At 46.2% G+C, this 14284-nt stretch overlaps 1 protein-coding gene across 1 annotated transcript in view; it reads left to right on the forward strand.

The window, feature by feature from the left end:
• The window catches only part of PLXNA2 (plexin A2), a 561219-nt gene that overhangs the window by 400105 nt on the left and 146830 nt on the right, over positions 1-14284 (forward strand). The window contains exon 13 of the mRNA XM_078644504.1: positions 9538-9689. Within this exon, the coding sequence (XP_078500630.1) occupies positions 9538-9689 (152 nt within the window). The remainder of the gene's footprint in view (positions 1-9537; positions 9690-14284) is intronic.

Below are 14284 nucleotides of genomic sequence, written 5' to 3' on the forward strand. Positions count from 1 at the left end.
TTCGGCATGCCAATGAACAATGGCGGGCACAGACCCCTGGGCAAAAAAGAAGAAAAGATCCTTTTTCATCTCACAACTTGGCTTTTGGTTCCTCTGGGGGGGTGCAAGGGTGCGTTGAGCGTGTAAGGTCTGCCTTGGCATTGTCCATTGAAATGCAGTAAGGCGTAACCACCCCATGCGGGGCAGTAAGGCCTGCCAAGCTTTTCTGTGAGCGAGCACAATGCACGCTCCCCTTCTGTCGTAGCTCAGATACTTGCATGGGGCTGGAGATTTCACCAGAAGTGTTCTGTCTGTTGAGACCAGTCTAAAACAAAAATAAGGTTTTCGCTGTGTAGTTCTACTCAGTGAACTAGCAGGGTGTTAAACACCAGTAGAGATCACACGCCAACCCCATTGCATCTTGCAGTTCATGTCTCCCAACTCATCGACAGACATTTTAAATACTTCGAAACCAAAAGCATTGAGTAGACCATGCTGCAATTCGAACTTGTATTTATGGGTGTGTGCAAAAGTGCGCAATTTTATTTCATGACATTTCGTGATTTTTTGTGAAATTAAATTATGTCAACTTGCACTGTCATCACGAAATGTGGTTTGCAGGGACCTGCGACATGACAATATTTACGCCTGGGCATACTTCTATAAAGTTCGAGAACAAAACCTCTTTCAGCGAGGGGTTTTCTGAGTAAACGAAATGATATGCGAAAATGCATAATGCGGAAATGTGAGCTCGGCCACATCTGTGCAGCAGGCACTCAACCTTCAGGGGTGTCTTAACGCCAGCAGAAGTGAGGAGAGGCACCGGCCCCGCCCCCGCATCCGATCCAAACATTACCGCAAAATTGTGGAATGATCTGGAACTCACGCATCCCCATGCCGCCTCAGCAGAAAGTGGGAGCAGAAGAGCTAAGTGCGCAGAAAAGGCAGCGCTCGCGCCTTCCCCTCGCTGAGCAAAGCCTCATTAATATACCATCAACCCAACAAACAGCTGAAGGGGAGGCTGTCAGGATGAATGATGGCGCCGAGCCCGCGCCCTCCGCGGAGAGCGGCGGCGGCGACGAGGCAGCCGCGCCCCGTGCCTATATAAATCTGCAATACAGAAGAAGACCAACTGAACAGTTCTTTTAGTATATATAATCTACATGTGGGGGCGCTGAAGCGCTTGCCTACAAGGGTGGCATGCTAAACCCGGTAGGTCGTCTACCTAAGTTTGGGATTTTTCACCAAGCCTAATGGTTGGGCACCTCAAGATTGGTGATGACGCTCAAGGTGTCTCGTGAAAGTTTTCGTCTCACGTGCTTCATATGCAGAGATCGATTGCTCCCTCTCTGCAAACCTCGGCTGATGTCATTTTTTGTCTGGAAGTTGTAATTGTTCTAGCTACGAACGTCTGCTCCACTGAGAACCTCATTCAATGACACACTGTGCTAGAGTATGTTTGCCGCCAGTGCTTAATTTGAGCTGGTGGGTTCAAGTGCGCGGCACTGGCACTTAATTGTCAACACCAGCACTTATGACGGCTGCTAGATGGTGGCGCTGTTTGTGTAATTTAGAGATGAGCGGGACAACATTCGTTCATTAATTCTATAAACAACTAATGCCTGGAGCCCAGCCATCCATATAGCTTTGGGGCTCTCGAACAGCCTGAATTATCACACTTGTAGCAGTGTGATTGTTAATAGTTGTGTAGGTACTGTCATGGCAGTGGCATCAGGTGGTGCGCGCTGTGATGGCCTCTTGACGAGGGCCCAGCACTCATCTTTTTTTTTATTTTTTATACAAATTAAGCACTGCCCTTCCCCTACTGGCCTCTAGGTGTCATGACTGCACCTGTGTCTGCTTGCTCTCTTTGCGCCTGGGTCATCATCATTATCACGCTCTTGTTTCTCTTTTGTTGTAATTCTACATGCTGACTCGCTTCCTTGTCTCGCTGTGGACAAGAGACGATGTATTCTCCGATCCGCCCCTAGATGCCGCTGTCGCAGCACTGCCTCTGCTGTCTTCATCCTCCTCTCTGGGATCCAAGTCAGCACAGCATGTTAGAAGAAGTCACAGGTGCAGAGAGAGCAGTGTGTGTCTGTTCATTTTCTCCCTCCCTAGCAACCGCCAGGATTTCAGCATATTATTTCTGCATGCTAAGTGGCCCTGTTTAACGATTGTCGGTTGTGGCCTCCCCTTTCGGTCTCTTCCAAAACCATACCTGTGCTGGCTGCTCTGTGTCCATGTCCTGTTAGGGGTGCCTACAGCATTCTCTGCTCCATCCCACATTTAATTCAATCTCATTCTCTGGCCACAAGAGGACCCCGCCGAATAATCTTCTACCGGTGGTTAAATTCATCATCTGTCTGGCTGGCCATTTAGTGCCACTACTGCAGTCTGTATAGCAACACAGGGCCTCTGTCACAGCCATTTTTAGGTCTACCCTACCAAAGTGGCTGTCTAGTTGCAGAAGATCTCACAGTTTGCTTAAAGCCCCCACATTGCGCACCATGGTTGGCCTTAATGTCACTCTAGTTTGCTTGCTTCTTATTTCAATGGCTTGTCTTGTCCATTTTTGTGTGTCCGTCCCCTGGAGCATAGCGTCTTTACTTGTGTCTTTCCACTACTCACTTTTAGGGAAGTACTTTTTTTCTTTTTGTTTGAGCACTAAATTAGAGGGCATGTGTTTTCCAGATGTCTCCAGGTGCTTTCCTCCATTTCTGCTCCTGTGTAATCTCTCTCGTCCGTGTGCTTCTCTCCCCATGCTCCATGTCGCTTTATCTCTCATTCATGCCCCCCCCATGTCCTCTATCTCTCATTCATCTGTCCCCCCGGCCCCCTCCCCCGGGCCCTGTGTTGTTTTCACCCATATTGTTCTCTCCCTCCTTTGTAGTCGAGTTGTTCCAAATTAAATGCCAAAGTAAATGCATTTTATTTTAAATATAATCTACAACACTTCATACTGCACTACTGCAGTTTCAACATTTTATAAATAATTCATATTATCAACTGATTTAATGGTACATAATTGAGCAACCTCAGATGAATGGAAAGTTGAGTTGGCGTTGCTAGTATTCAATCTTGAAACCTGCATACCACTGAGCGTTCATCTCGATGAGCCCTTCTACTGGCTATATTGTGTGCTATTTAAGCGGCATTAATTGTATAATTATGCACTAAACCTACACACATATGCCAGATTTCATTACACGGCATGTTTTAAAAAGGCAGATGTTGAAGAGGACCTGCTTCTTATCCTACAGGAACCCTTTGCTGCTGTCTTACATTGTACTTTGATATCATTACACAAGTTTTCTTTTGAGGCCCTTTTCCTTTTTCGAGAGTTTGTAGAGTTTCATAAAGGTTACTCTCTTGGTCGTTTATGGGCAGTGTCCCAAGGCCTACTGCGTTCGGAGGCAGGGTGGGAGTGAATGATGTCTTGACACACCTGACAACTGGCATTACTGATTGCCTGTCTCGATTCAAATACTCACAAATACAGTAAATGCTTTGTGTATAAGTCCTGGATATTGAGGTATAATTGACAGCAAAGACAGTAGTAAAATACAACTATTCATAGAAAAAGCTTTTTGAATCACGCCTCATGTCTTCTGCACTGTTTTTGCTCTTGCATTATGTTATGCCCATGTGCCCTTATGCACATCTTGAATGTGTGCCACAATTAACCCGTTTGTTGCTTCGAACGTTCTGCGCCAGTGCTGAACGTTCAAAGAAACTGGTGCGGCCGCGTCGGCCAACGGACGTGCGCAGCACTGGCAAGGTAGTGCTCGCGACAACCGACGGCAGCACTCAAGGGGTTAATAAATATAACCTGTAAGTGTGCACAGTCATTTCTCTGTCGGTTTCCTAGGAGAGGTGAACTATGGCCACCTTGCTGTGCTCCATGAAGTGCGCTTCTTGCTCCAGTGCAGCATGACTCATTCTTGAGCAGCTGCAGCTCCTCCGTGAAGGCAGGGGAGCGTCGCCCCACTGCTCTCTCCGCAGTGAAACCATGAAAAATAAAATAATAATAAAACAGCTTATTGTCATTTTATTTTTTCTCTCTGAGCCCAATCTAGGGCGGGCGGGGCCATCCTGATGTACAGCAGCTGCAGCAGGGAGGAGTGTTTGGCACTGCTGCAAGCACGGATGTCACTGCTGCAAACACGGATGTCAGTTTTCCGGCAGTCTTAGTATGGTCAAACCGAGGTGCATGCTTAGATCTCTCCACCCGAGATGTGCTGCACAACCGGGTGTAGAGCAGGCACATGCTCCCAAGCCCTGACTGAGCGTCAAACCAGCCCACTCAGACCAATTCCAGTGCTTATCTCATGCTGGGTATTTACCAGCATGAGAGCAGTATCTGGATTGGTGTAGGGGAGTCTGGGAGCCTGTGCATGGACAGTCGGGAGACAGGAGGAGCAGAAGAGCACCGATGCAGCGGCTTGCAGGTAAGTACTACTTTATTTTTGTTCTTATGTTTCACCCTGCGCTGGCCACCACTTTTCCTTTCCAACAGCCGCCACTGCTCTTGAGTCTGCGTCTATGTCCCTTGCAGGGTCACACTACAGTACTCTTTAGTCACTTGCCATGTGGAAGGAGGGACCTGCGTGCGACAGATTTACGTTGGGTTTCAGTGAGTGCTGTGGCTGCTTCTTGTTACATGTATCGAGCACTAGATTGGCTCCTAGACAGGGTAAAATGGCTGCCACGCCTGCCAGACTCTGCATTGGAATTGCCATCATAACGTCTGTGAAGATTTGGTCGCCCAAATCTGCAGATTTGGTGGCCCCCTTCTGCTCCTTCAGCCACCTGGATTAATGTTGACACCTGTGACGCCATGTTACTGCAATATAAAGTTGTTTAGCTTCTGTTAGCAGATTTTCAGTGAATGCTTCAGAACGGTATTAAGGTATATTGTAGGGCCCCAGGGTGATTGCTGTGTAAATACGATCCTTTTTTAGCACATGTGTGTTGAAGTTACATTCCCATCAGGGAAGTTATACCAGAAATATTTAATTGTATAGAAATGGAGGAGCACAAGGCATGTTTTTATGAATCCAGTTGCCTCCGTGGTCCAGGAGCACTTGATTGTATGAGAAAAAGGTGCTATATATAATATGTGTGACTGTGAGGAGTGAGATATGTCTTCAATTCTCACTTGTCACCCGCGAGGGCAAGGCCATAATTCAAGAGAGTGAACGTAGACTGTCAAGCTGTACGCGGAGTGACTGTCAAGTACAAAAACACTTCCTGTGACACGTATCCCTTGTTCTTATCGTATATATGTCAGGGGCCACAAACCACAGCGTTGCTTATAGTGTATTCAAAATGATTAGTGTACGAAAGAAACTTTGCATTATCTTTCACAATTATGAATTTATTTGTAATATGGGCTCGAGGAGAAAGCTATACCCTTTCCAAATTAAATACACAGAAAGACAGGAAATGGTGAGGAAGTAGGATATTTTTTTACGTCATAGTTAAGCGAAACTTTATGCTATTTTTTTGGTGTCTTATATTATTAGGAAAGGACTCCATGGCAGGAAGTAACTGGTGCATACATTTGCTTTATCAAATAAGTGTTTCCACTGCTCTGGTTGATGGTGAAACTTTCATGGGTGTAGTGGTGGCCTATGGATCCCAAACATTGTTTCAGGATTTAGAAAAGGGAAATGCTCCATCGCCTAACAGGGGCAGAAATCCCATTCTAGTCCACTTTCAGTTTTATTTAAGCACGAGGCTAAAAAGCTGATGCTCCATCATTCTGGCCATGTTGCAGTGTCACAATCTTGCTCATCAGTAGCTCTTTTACCGCAACTTCAAGAGTCTTTGAATTCACACGGAAGTAGTTCTTTCTCCGCACTTCTCCCAGCTGTCCTTGACCCCACTGCAGCCATGTAGCCCCTCCCCGATGCCCCATCTCAAGAGCCTTGTGCCTTTCTTACGCCCTTTCCACCCTGATCCTATCCCTGATCCGTTCTCTTTCCACTCCTCATGGAGATGCTGTGAGGGAGGGAAGCTTGTTCTCCTGCACTTGTGCTGTGCCTGTTCTGTGAGGGAGGGTCTTTCATTGGTGTACCTGGTCTGTGAGGGAATGAAGCTTGCACTGCTGAGGTCCCTGCTGTACTTTTCTGTGGTGAAATGAAGCATGGAAGGCTGATTCTGTGCTGTAAGTGGTCTACGCGAGAGGGAAGCCCACGCCACGTCTGACATGTACAGCACGAGTGCATGTGAGCAAGCTTCCCTCCTCTCCGTATAGGTACAGATTTGCAGCAGAAGTGCAATCTTCCTTGCAGAACTGGCAGAGCAGTGCGGATGTAGTGTAAGCTTCCAGTCAAGCACAGACACAGGCAGGCGATAAGGGATTGTGAACAGAGCTCCATGAAAGACGGCAGGGATGAGGCGGAGCCCTTGAGATAAAGGTGGACAAGTTGTGAGACATGGGTGTCCATAAACCCCCTGGCCTGGACTCCTCATGCCCAGATTCCCCCAGCCCTGATCTGATGCGGGATGATCCCAGCAGCGCTTTGGGACAGATGAAGTCGGAGACACCGGGTAGAGCTCGGTTTGTCGTTCAGTTATTCCGCTCTTGATTAGGGCAACGGTTAGAATGCACCGGGCATGCATGACTGCCAGAAGATATGTTTTGCACTAATGGTCCCCAAACTGTCAAAATGTCCCACTTTGGTCAAAAGGTGAGATTAGTGAGGTGCGGGACGGTGGACAGTAATGATATGTACAAATACAAACAAGTTACAAGGGTTGATAGTAATACTAGTGAGCACTCTCAATATATGAGGTAGCAATTAATGCAGTACAGGAGAGAAAGTGAAATGGGTGCAGGTTACAGAATTGTACCAAACATAAGTAGAGGTGCATTGCATGTATATATAGAAGTAGGAGTATAATACTGATGCTGTACATGAACGGAATACAAGTGCAAACAGTAAGTTACGAGGATCAAGAGGTGAGACTAGTGAGTCAGTATATGAGGTAGAAATCTGTGCGTTACCGAAGTATATGAGGTAGCAATCGGTGCTGTACAAGTGACCAGAGTGCCGTGGGGCAGGCTACAACAGTGTACAAATTATCAGAAGAAATATAGTACTTCACTAAAAGGCAGACCATAACTCAACGGAAGGAATCTTTACAAGGTTATGTAAGGTGCGCGGTAGATGAGCTTAGACTGAAGTGATAAGTTCGCCTTGTATGAACCGATAGTCAAACATAGTCAGAAAGACTAGTCCACGATGGCCGCCAGAGAGAGAAAGAATAGTCTAACATGGCCGCCAAGTAGGGTGGATAGCGTCATTAGTCCTCTTTTAGTTGTTGCTGTTTTGAGAGCAGGGAGGAGCAATTTCAGATTCTATTCCAGTTAGCTCAGAGTCTTGCTTGCTGTGGGGAGTCTTATCTCTATTTTGGTTATTTTAGGTAGAGCTGTTGAGGGGCCTCGTGGGCTCAGGCGGTACAGGAGGGGATTTATTTTATTGCTCAGTTTATGGCCCCGGCCATTTTGAACAAAGGGGGTTTAGAGAATGAAAAACAAAAACAAAAGCAAAAACGAGTGGGGCAAAGTAAATACCTTATCCAGCTTTCTACTCAGCATGTGCTCTGTAGACCCAGCCTCAGGGGCACAGACGCTCTTTGCCAGCGTTTGCAGGTCTGCTCCCAGGGTCACGGTGGCAGTGACGCCCTGATTGCCAGGCTCACATATGTGGAAGCGAGCCGCAGGGGCCGCCTCTATTCTTGTGGATTTTTATTGTCGCACACGTCAAAACTCAAAACGTGAACGAATGATCCTCCTTCCCACGAGAGTCTCCCCGGGGGTCCTGCGCTGTGTCGGTCCGCTCTCACTCTCCTCTGCTTTGTTCGGCTCCCCCCGGTCTCTCCAACGATGTTATCAGGGGGGGTCGGGGGGGGACGCAGTGCCCACCTCGGTAACAGGTCGCCAGTGCACCCCCTTGGCTCACCAGGTCGCAGGCATCCACAGCGTGCACCCACTGCACCTCCGACGTGAGCCACGCAGACCGGGGCCCGGTGCTCCTGTGCTAGAACCAATCCTCTGTTGCCTCTGCAGTGCTGGCAGTCTCCCACGACGGCTCTTTCACCGGAGGGTCGGCCCCGTCCCTTTGCACCCGACTACAGTGTCTCTTCTGTGCCCATATGCTGCATGGCAGTGACCACAGCCCCGGCTCCAGCGCTTCGACTGCAGTGCCTCCTCAGTGCCCACAGCAGTAACAGCAACCCCGGCAGGCAGTCCAGGCAGTCTCCAAACCTCCGGCAGGGGAAACCGGCGGAGTTCCGATGACCGTCAGTGACCGGTGATCCAGGCAGTCTCCAGACCGCAGACAGGGGAAACCGGCGGAGTTCCGATGACAGCCGGTGATCGCAGCAGACAGCCACGGCAGGCAGCCACGGCAGCGTCGGGGCCCCAGACGGCAGTGCCTCTCTGACACCCGCAGCCACCCGGATACCCGCCGCCACCAGCCACCTCGGCGAACGCAGTATCCACAGTTGGCTCTCCCCCACCGTCCCGTGCTCAGCCGAAGCTCCTGTTTCAGTCGCAGGGGTCCCCGCCGCCTGTGCCACGGGTAAGGGAGTTAAATCGATGTTGCTGTAAGATCCAGTTCCTTTTGTGTCCAATCCAGTTACTCGGTTTCCAATCCAGTTACTCGTGCTTGTTTTCTCGTAAAAAAGATGCGTGCTATCGGGGATAAAACCAGGAGAGGGATCCCGAGCACTAGGAGCTCCGGACTAGAGCTCCTACCAGGCGGCCATCTTGATTCATTTTGGGGACTGTATCTTTGTTTTGTCTTAACCGCATGCGTGCGGGCGGAATTCCGCTCGCACGCTGACTTTTGCGGATTCGCATGTTACGTGACGAGCTGGGCTCGTCATCAGCGTGCGAGGAGGCTACCTGATGACGAGCCCAGCTCGTCATCAGCGTGGAAGGGGTTAATGAAGCTCAGTAAAACCTTTTTCACTATTCGAAAACTGACAATTTTGACTTTGTCAGTGCATGTTTGAAAAATATAGGGCGTTCTCCATAGTTTCATGCAGCATGGATAAAACGCTTCGTTTTACTGTGTAAATTTAGCAATTCGAAAGATTTTAGTGGAATTCTTTTTTAAAGAAGGCTTGTACAGCCCGGATAGAAAAAGTAGTTGAACAGTTAAATGCCAGCATTTCTGTACCTGAATCCTTCTTCTGACCCTTTACTCCTCTGCACTGGTTGTGTTTTTACCGAATGCGAGGATCCCTGTTCACCTTTACAACCCTCAGTCTTCCATAACCTAAGCTTCCGCTCCCACCACAATCATATCAGGGCCTTTTCACCTTGCATTGTCGCCTGTATTTTTGTGTGCTCTCAATTGAGATTGTGGTGTATTGGCCTTTGCAATGTGTAGTGCTCACCTTTAGATTGTGATCTTCTTACCTCTATATTCTGGATTCTGACCGTGGTTGTGCGCTTGTGTTTATCCACTGTTTCCAACCTCTAAACCTCTCAGTACTTCAGAACCTGACTTTGGCTGTGTCCTTGTGTTTCCTTCTCAGATCATGACCATGTCAGGTCCTCCTGAAGGTGGAACGAGGGTGACCATCCACGGCGTGAACCTGGGCCTGGACTTCTCTGAGATCGCCAATAATGTCCAGGTCGCAGGCGTGCAGTGTCGGCCGCTGGAGGAGCAGTACATCATCGCTGAGCAGTGAGTACCCTTCGCTCTGTGGTCGCTAAGGGTTTAGAACAGCGCACTAACAAACCGTGTACGACAGGGCGCGGTCACACTAACAACTGTGTACAACAGGGCGAGGTCTTCCCGTTGTATGCCTCACACTTACAGGGGCCATGATCTCTTTGTTTACACCACTCCCTTGTGTGCCGAGAAGGGTGTGAACAATGATGTTAGATTCACGCTCCTTCTCTTGTGAGTCCAAGAGGATAAGTCATTGGCTTCAGATATACACTGTGACAAGGTTCCCACTATATCCACATGAACATTTTCCGTACACTTGAAGGGGGTATATTTGATCATTTTTGATCTACAAATGACACAGTGTGGAAACACAGGACATTCCTATGGTTGGGGCAATGACAAATGAATTGGGAGGCAAATGGCAATGTCAGACCTGCAGCGTGGTACTGTAATTGCCACAAATCGCTGTGTCTACGAACTTGTAGAGAGCATTCACTGGGGGTGCAGCTCTGATGAGTATAAATCAAGTCATCTTCATGAGGTCCACATGTCTGATCTATGTGAATTTGACAAAGACTAAAGATATGAATTGACCTTGATAATTGAATCCTGATAAAAAATGCATGAATGATTGCTTGTGTGATAAAAAGGTTGACAAGGACACCCCTGCCCTACTCAACTTCTTCAACACTTTTCTTTCCCTGTACCATTTCTTTGGCAACAGACTGAATGCCAGAGCTGATATTCCTCTGGAACTCTGTGCCATTTCAGTCACACAGGGTTTTTTCGTGGGTGGATTCAACACATACTCTTCTTATTTCCACTCGTTGAAGCATAGCAGAGTCAGTGTTGACCTGGTCTACACTGTTTGATAAAATGCCTGTTCTGGTGTTGGGCGCCATATGTTTCTTTTGCCTTAGCCCATATTGCTGCTTTTCTGCTTGCTGAGGTCCAGGTCTGTTCTTTGTTGTATATTACAAGGTGTTTGTTATTTTGATAAAGTGTGGGATTTCAGCATGCTAGTTTCCCTATTGACATCCAATATTTGTACTACCACCACTTAATATTGAAGTTATCCTGTTTGGTAATTGTTCAAGACCAAACAGCGGGGACAAAGGTGTGTAAAGCAGTGAGGGACTGCAGTCTGTTCACATGCCTTCTATTCTGTTCTGAGTCCCATGAAATTTTAGTATCCACTCTAGTATGTGTTTCGTCTATTATTCCGCCATTGATATTGTTTTCTGTTATGATTTGTTAGTAGAATTGTAGCTTAGAACTCCAGAATCTGTCTCTATGAGCTCTCTACACCTGCTCTCAGACGCTAGTGCTGATATGCTTAGGGTATCTCTATAGTTCTTTAGTACATACATCTGATACTTGTGTTCGCAGTGTCTCTGCAGTATTTGACTGGTATCTGTCTTTGGTATGCTTCTTTTAGCATCCGCTGGTAAAGTTAGATCTCTTTGTCTAGCTTTTCTCTGTAATGGCTGTACAGCTGTGTAGTGTCCTTGCTTTTAGTTGGACTAGAGTACCTAGTATATATTCCTTTAGCAAATTTGCATATGGTACCTCTTTAGTACTTTTTTCACATGTTCCTGTAATGTGTATGTCTGTGGGGTAAATAAACTGCATGCCTGTCAATTGTTTTCTTCCTTCTATCTGCTCCTCGTGCTTGTGCATTTGTCCTACATGTCCCTAATCACTCAAGTCTCTCTTTTGCATTTCTTCCAAATGTTTCTTCCAAATGTTTCTTCCTCTGTCTGTTTCTCAGGCTCATTGTCACGTTTGTCTTTTTTGCCTTACTGCCCCTCAATCTTACTCTGCAATTCTCCAGTGTTGTGGCTGCCTACTAGCAGGTCCACTGGAATTATGCAGCAGGGGAGCACCAAATTATGCACCAGGGTCAAGTAAATTATGCAGCAAGAAAATAGAAATTATGTGGCGTAATGTGGCACATTTTGTGATAGTATTACTTAATTATTTTGCCATTTTTACACTTTTTGACACTGTCTGGGCATTGGTTGCACCTCATTAGTACAAGTTTAACACCCATATCTTACAATGAGCTGCAGAAAGGTGACTAGTCAAGCTTTGCAAAGGGCCTTCCACTGTGCAAAAACATGTCACTGCCTTTTAGTAATTTTTAAACCATTTGATCTAGAAACATTTTTGTTGTTGTTAAAATCTGCAGATCATGCAGTAAGCAGATGACGGATTATGTGGCAAATGCAGCAAATCTACTATTGTGCGAAAAATGCTGCAGCCTCACAATCACATAATTCCTGGGCCCTGCCTATGGAGCATTGCCTCTTAACCATCTCCTTGATTGACTAGCATCTCTGATTTCACTGCTTGCTTTAAGTACTACCCTTTTTCTTTATTATAAACCCTCATGGGAGTGCATGTGTTTTCAAGTTGTCTTGGGCATATACTTCTATCCCCCTACACTTGTGTAGCTCCCTGTCAGCAGTGTGCTTCTCTCCACCCCTTCCCTGTTGTGCTCGCTTGTGTGGTTCTCTTCATGACTTCCCCGCACCTTTTTTTTATTGCTTACTCCCACCCTAACCCTCCTTCTCTTTCTCCTTCTCTTAGCCACACCCTCCATATTTCCCCAACCCAATGTGTTGCTTTCTCGTTCCTCCTGTATGTCCTCGTGTTGTTTATGAGTCCTGTACTCATTTCACACACCACACAACCTGTGCTGCTTAAGAGTATCCAATACCCTACCCAAGTAAGTTAGGCATCCCGTGTTGCACCGGTGTCTGCCCACTGTCCCACTGTTGTTTTTTGCTGACCATGTTGCTTTTAATCCCCATCACGATTTGTAAATAAGAAAAAAATATCTTTGCGCTTTCTGTTTTCTTTGTAGTTACTGATCCAACTCGGATTGGTAACTAAAAAGAAAAAAATTTTGTAGATCCCATAAATAAACAGAGAAAAAAGTAAAAGTGCCTGTAATCCTATCTACGGTCTCATCTTTGAAACTTCTGACAACAAAACTGACCCCCTTTCTTCACATATTGCATTTTCCCCCTCTAGCCCCTGCACTCATCGGGCCCTTTTTTGAAGCATTTTGTATCATTCTATGCTGTACGTCTCTCTCCACACGGAGTACACATAGTCATTGCCAACGCTGCTGCTGCTTGAATAAAATTCAACAAAATGAACGTGCGCTGTCCTTCCCAAATATCAGAGAAACAGCAGAACATATGTCCCTTTCATAGGTTTATTTGCTCGTCTGCTGCTACATGCCTATTTTCCAATTTCCTGCTGACATTTTTCTTGGTGAAGCCAATGCATTGACTTTAGCACAGGGCTCGGTGGACTAAGCTGCTGTTACTGGCCCACGTGCCTAAATAAACGACGCAGTCTGCCCGGGCACCTGTGACGCATTTCCATGTTTGCTCGAAACGCGGGAAGAGCGAGGTGCCGGTCAGAGATCATGTCCTGGTGTGGAGTCTGTCTGAGGACAGCGACCTGGTGAGCTGAAAACCAAACTCCAGTGAGTGCCTGGAAGCAGTTACTTGAAGGACCTTTTCAGCTCCACCTTCTAAACTCGATAAAGGCTGCATTTTTCGCCCATGTATTTGTGCTTTACTGCCCCATTCATCCTTCTTAAGAAGAGGCAGTACATGTGTTTTGGGCCATCCCTGCTCCATTGCACTCTTAAGAGGATGGTTGCCACGATGACATAGAAGCTAGGAGAGTCCAGCCAATGAGGTATTCTTTCAGGCAGTGTTGATGTAGGATAATTCTCTTTTACTATTATAATGAGTTAATACCATCTCTACCAGAATTTATTTGTTTTTAGATGGTGCAAACCTTTCCCGAAGGTGTCAGAGCATTTTGCAGTTGAACCAGTTACATTAAATAAAGACTTCAAAGTAGATGAATAACCTAAAAGATACATACAGATAAACTCTAAAATCACATAAGAATGCTATAAGTACATAAGTCTACTACAGATACTAGTGGTTAAAGTTGCATATATACAAGTTTTAAATTCACTTAAGATTACATTTTAAGAAGACTTGAAGCGATTAGGGTTGGACACATATATATTACATATTTACAGAGCATGAACTTCTCGTAGTTGGACGGGTGCTGGCAAATTTAGTGCCCTTCTGCTGTCAGGTGTTAACAGCTGTTTCCTACCCATCTCATACTTATACACCTGAGGCCAATAATTGTTATTCATGTAGTGAATGCCCTCTCTTGTGTGCAGGTCAACATGTTTAGGAGAGGGATATACCGCATTCTACTCTAGTAAGATTTTGCATGCAAGTCTTGTGTGACACTACACACACTACTTTCTGGAACCGGGTATTTTTTATGACTTCTCAAATGCATCAATGAAAGATTGCCGAGGTGGAGCAGAGTCAATCATACTTCAAGCATTGGCTTCTACCTTACTGGCCCTTCAAATATATAGACTTGTCAGAAGAACGCCTGTATTTTCTCCTAGTTTTGTCCATCTCAGATATGTTCCTCTAGAAGAGTCTTCCTGTGATTGATTGATTCATCTATATTGTTTGATTACTGAAAACCATAACAATTTAAAAAAGCATATTTTTCATATGTACAAAAGGTTTAAAGAACATATTGTT

This window comes from Lissotriton helveticus, chromosome 5_1 (genome assembly GCF_964261635.1).
Source record: "Lissotriton helveticus chromosome 5_1, aLisHel1.1, whole genome shotgun sequence".
In the NCBI taxonomy this organism is placed as follows: domain Eukaryota; kingdom Metazoa; phylum Chordata; class Amphibia; order Caudata; family Salamandridae; genus Lissotriton; species Lissotriton helveticus.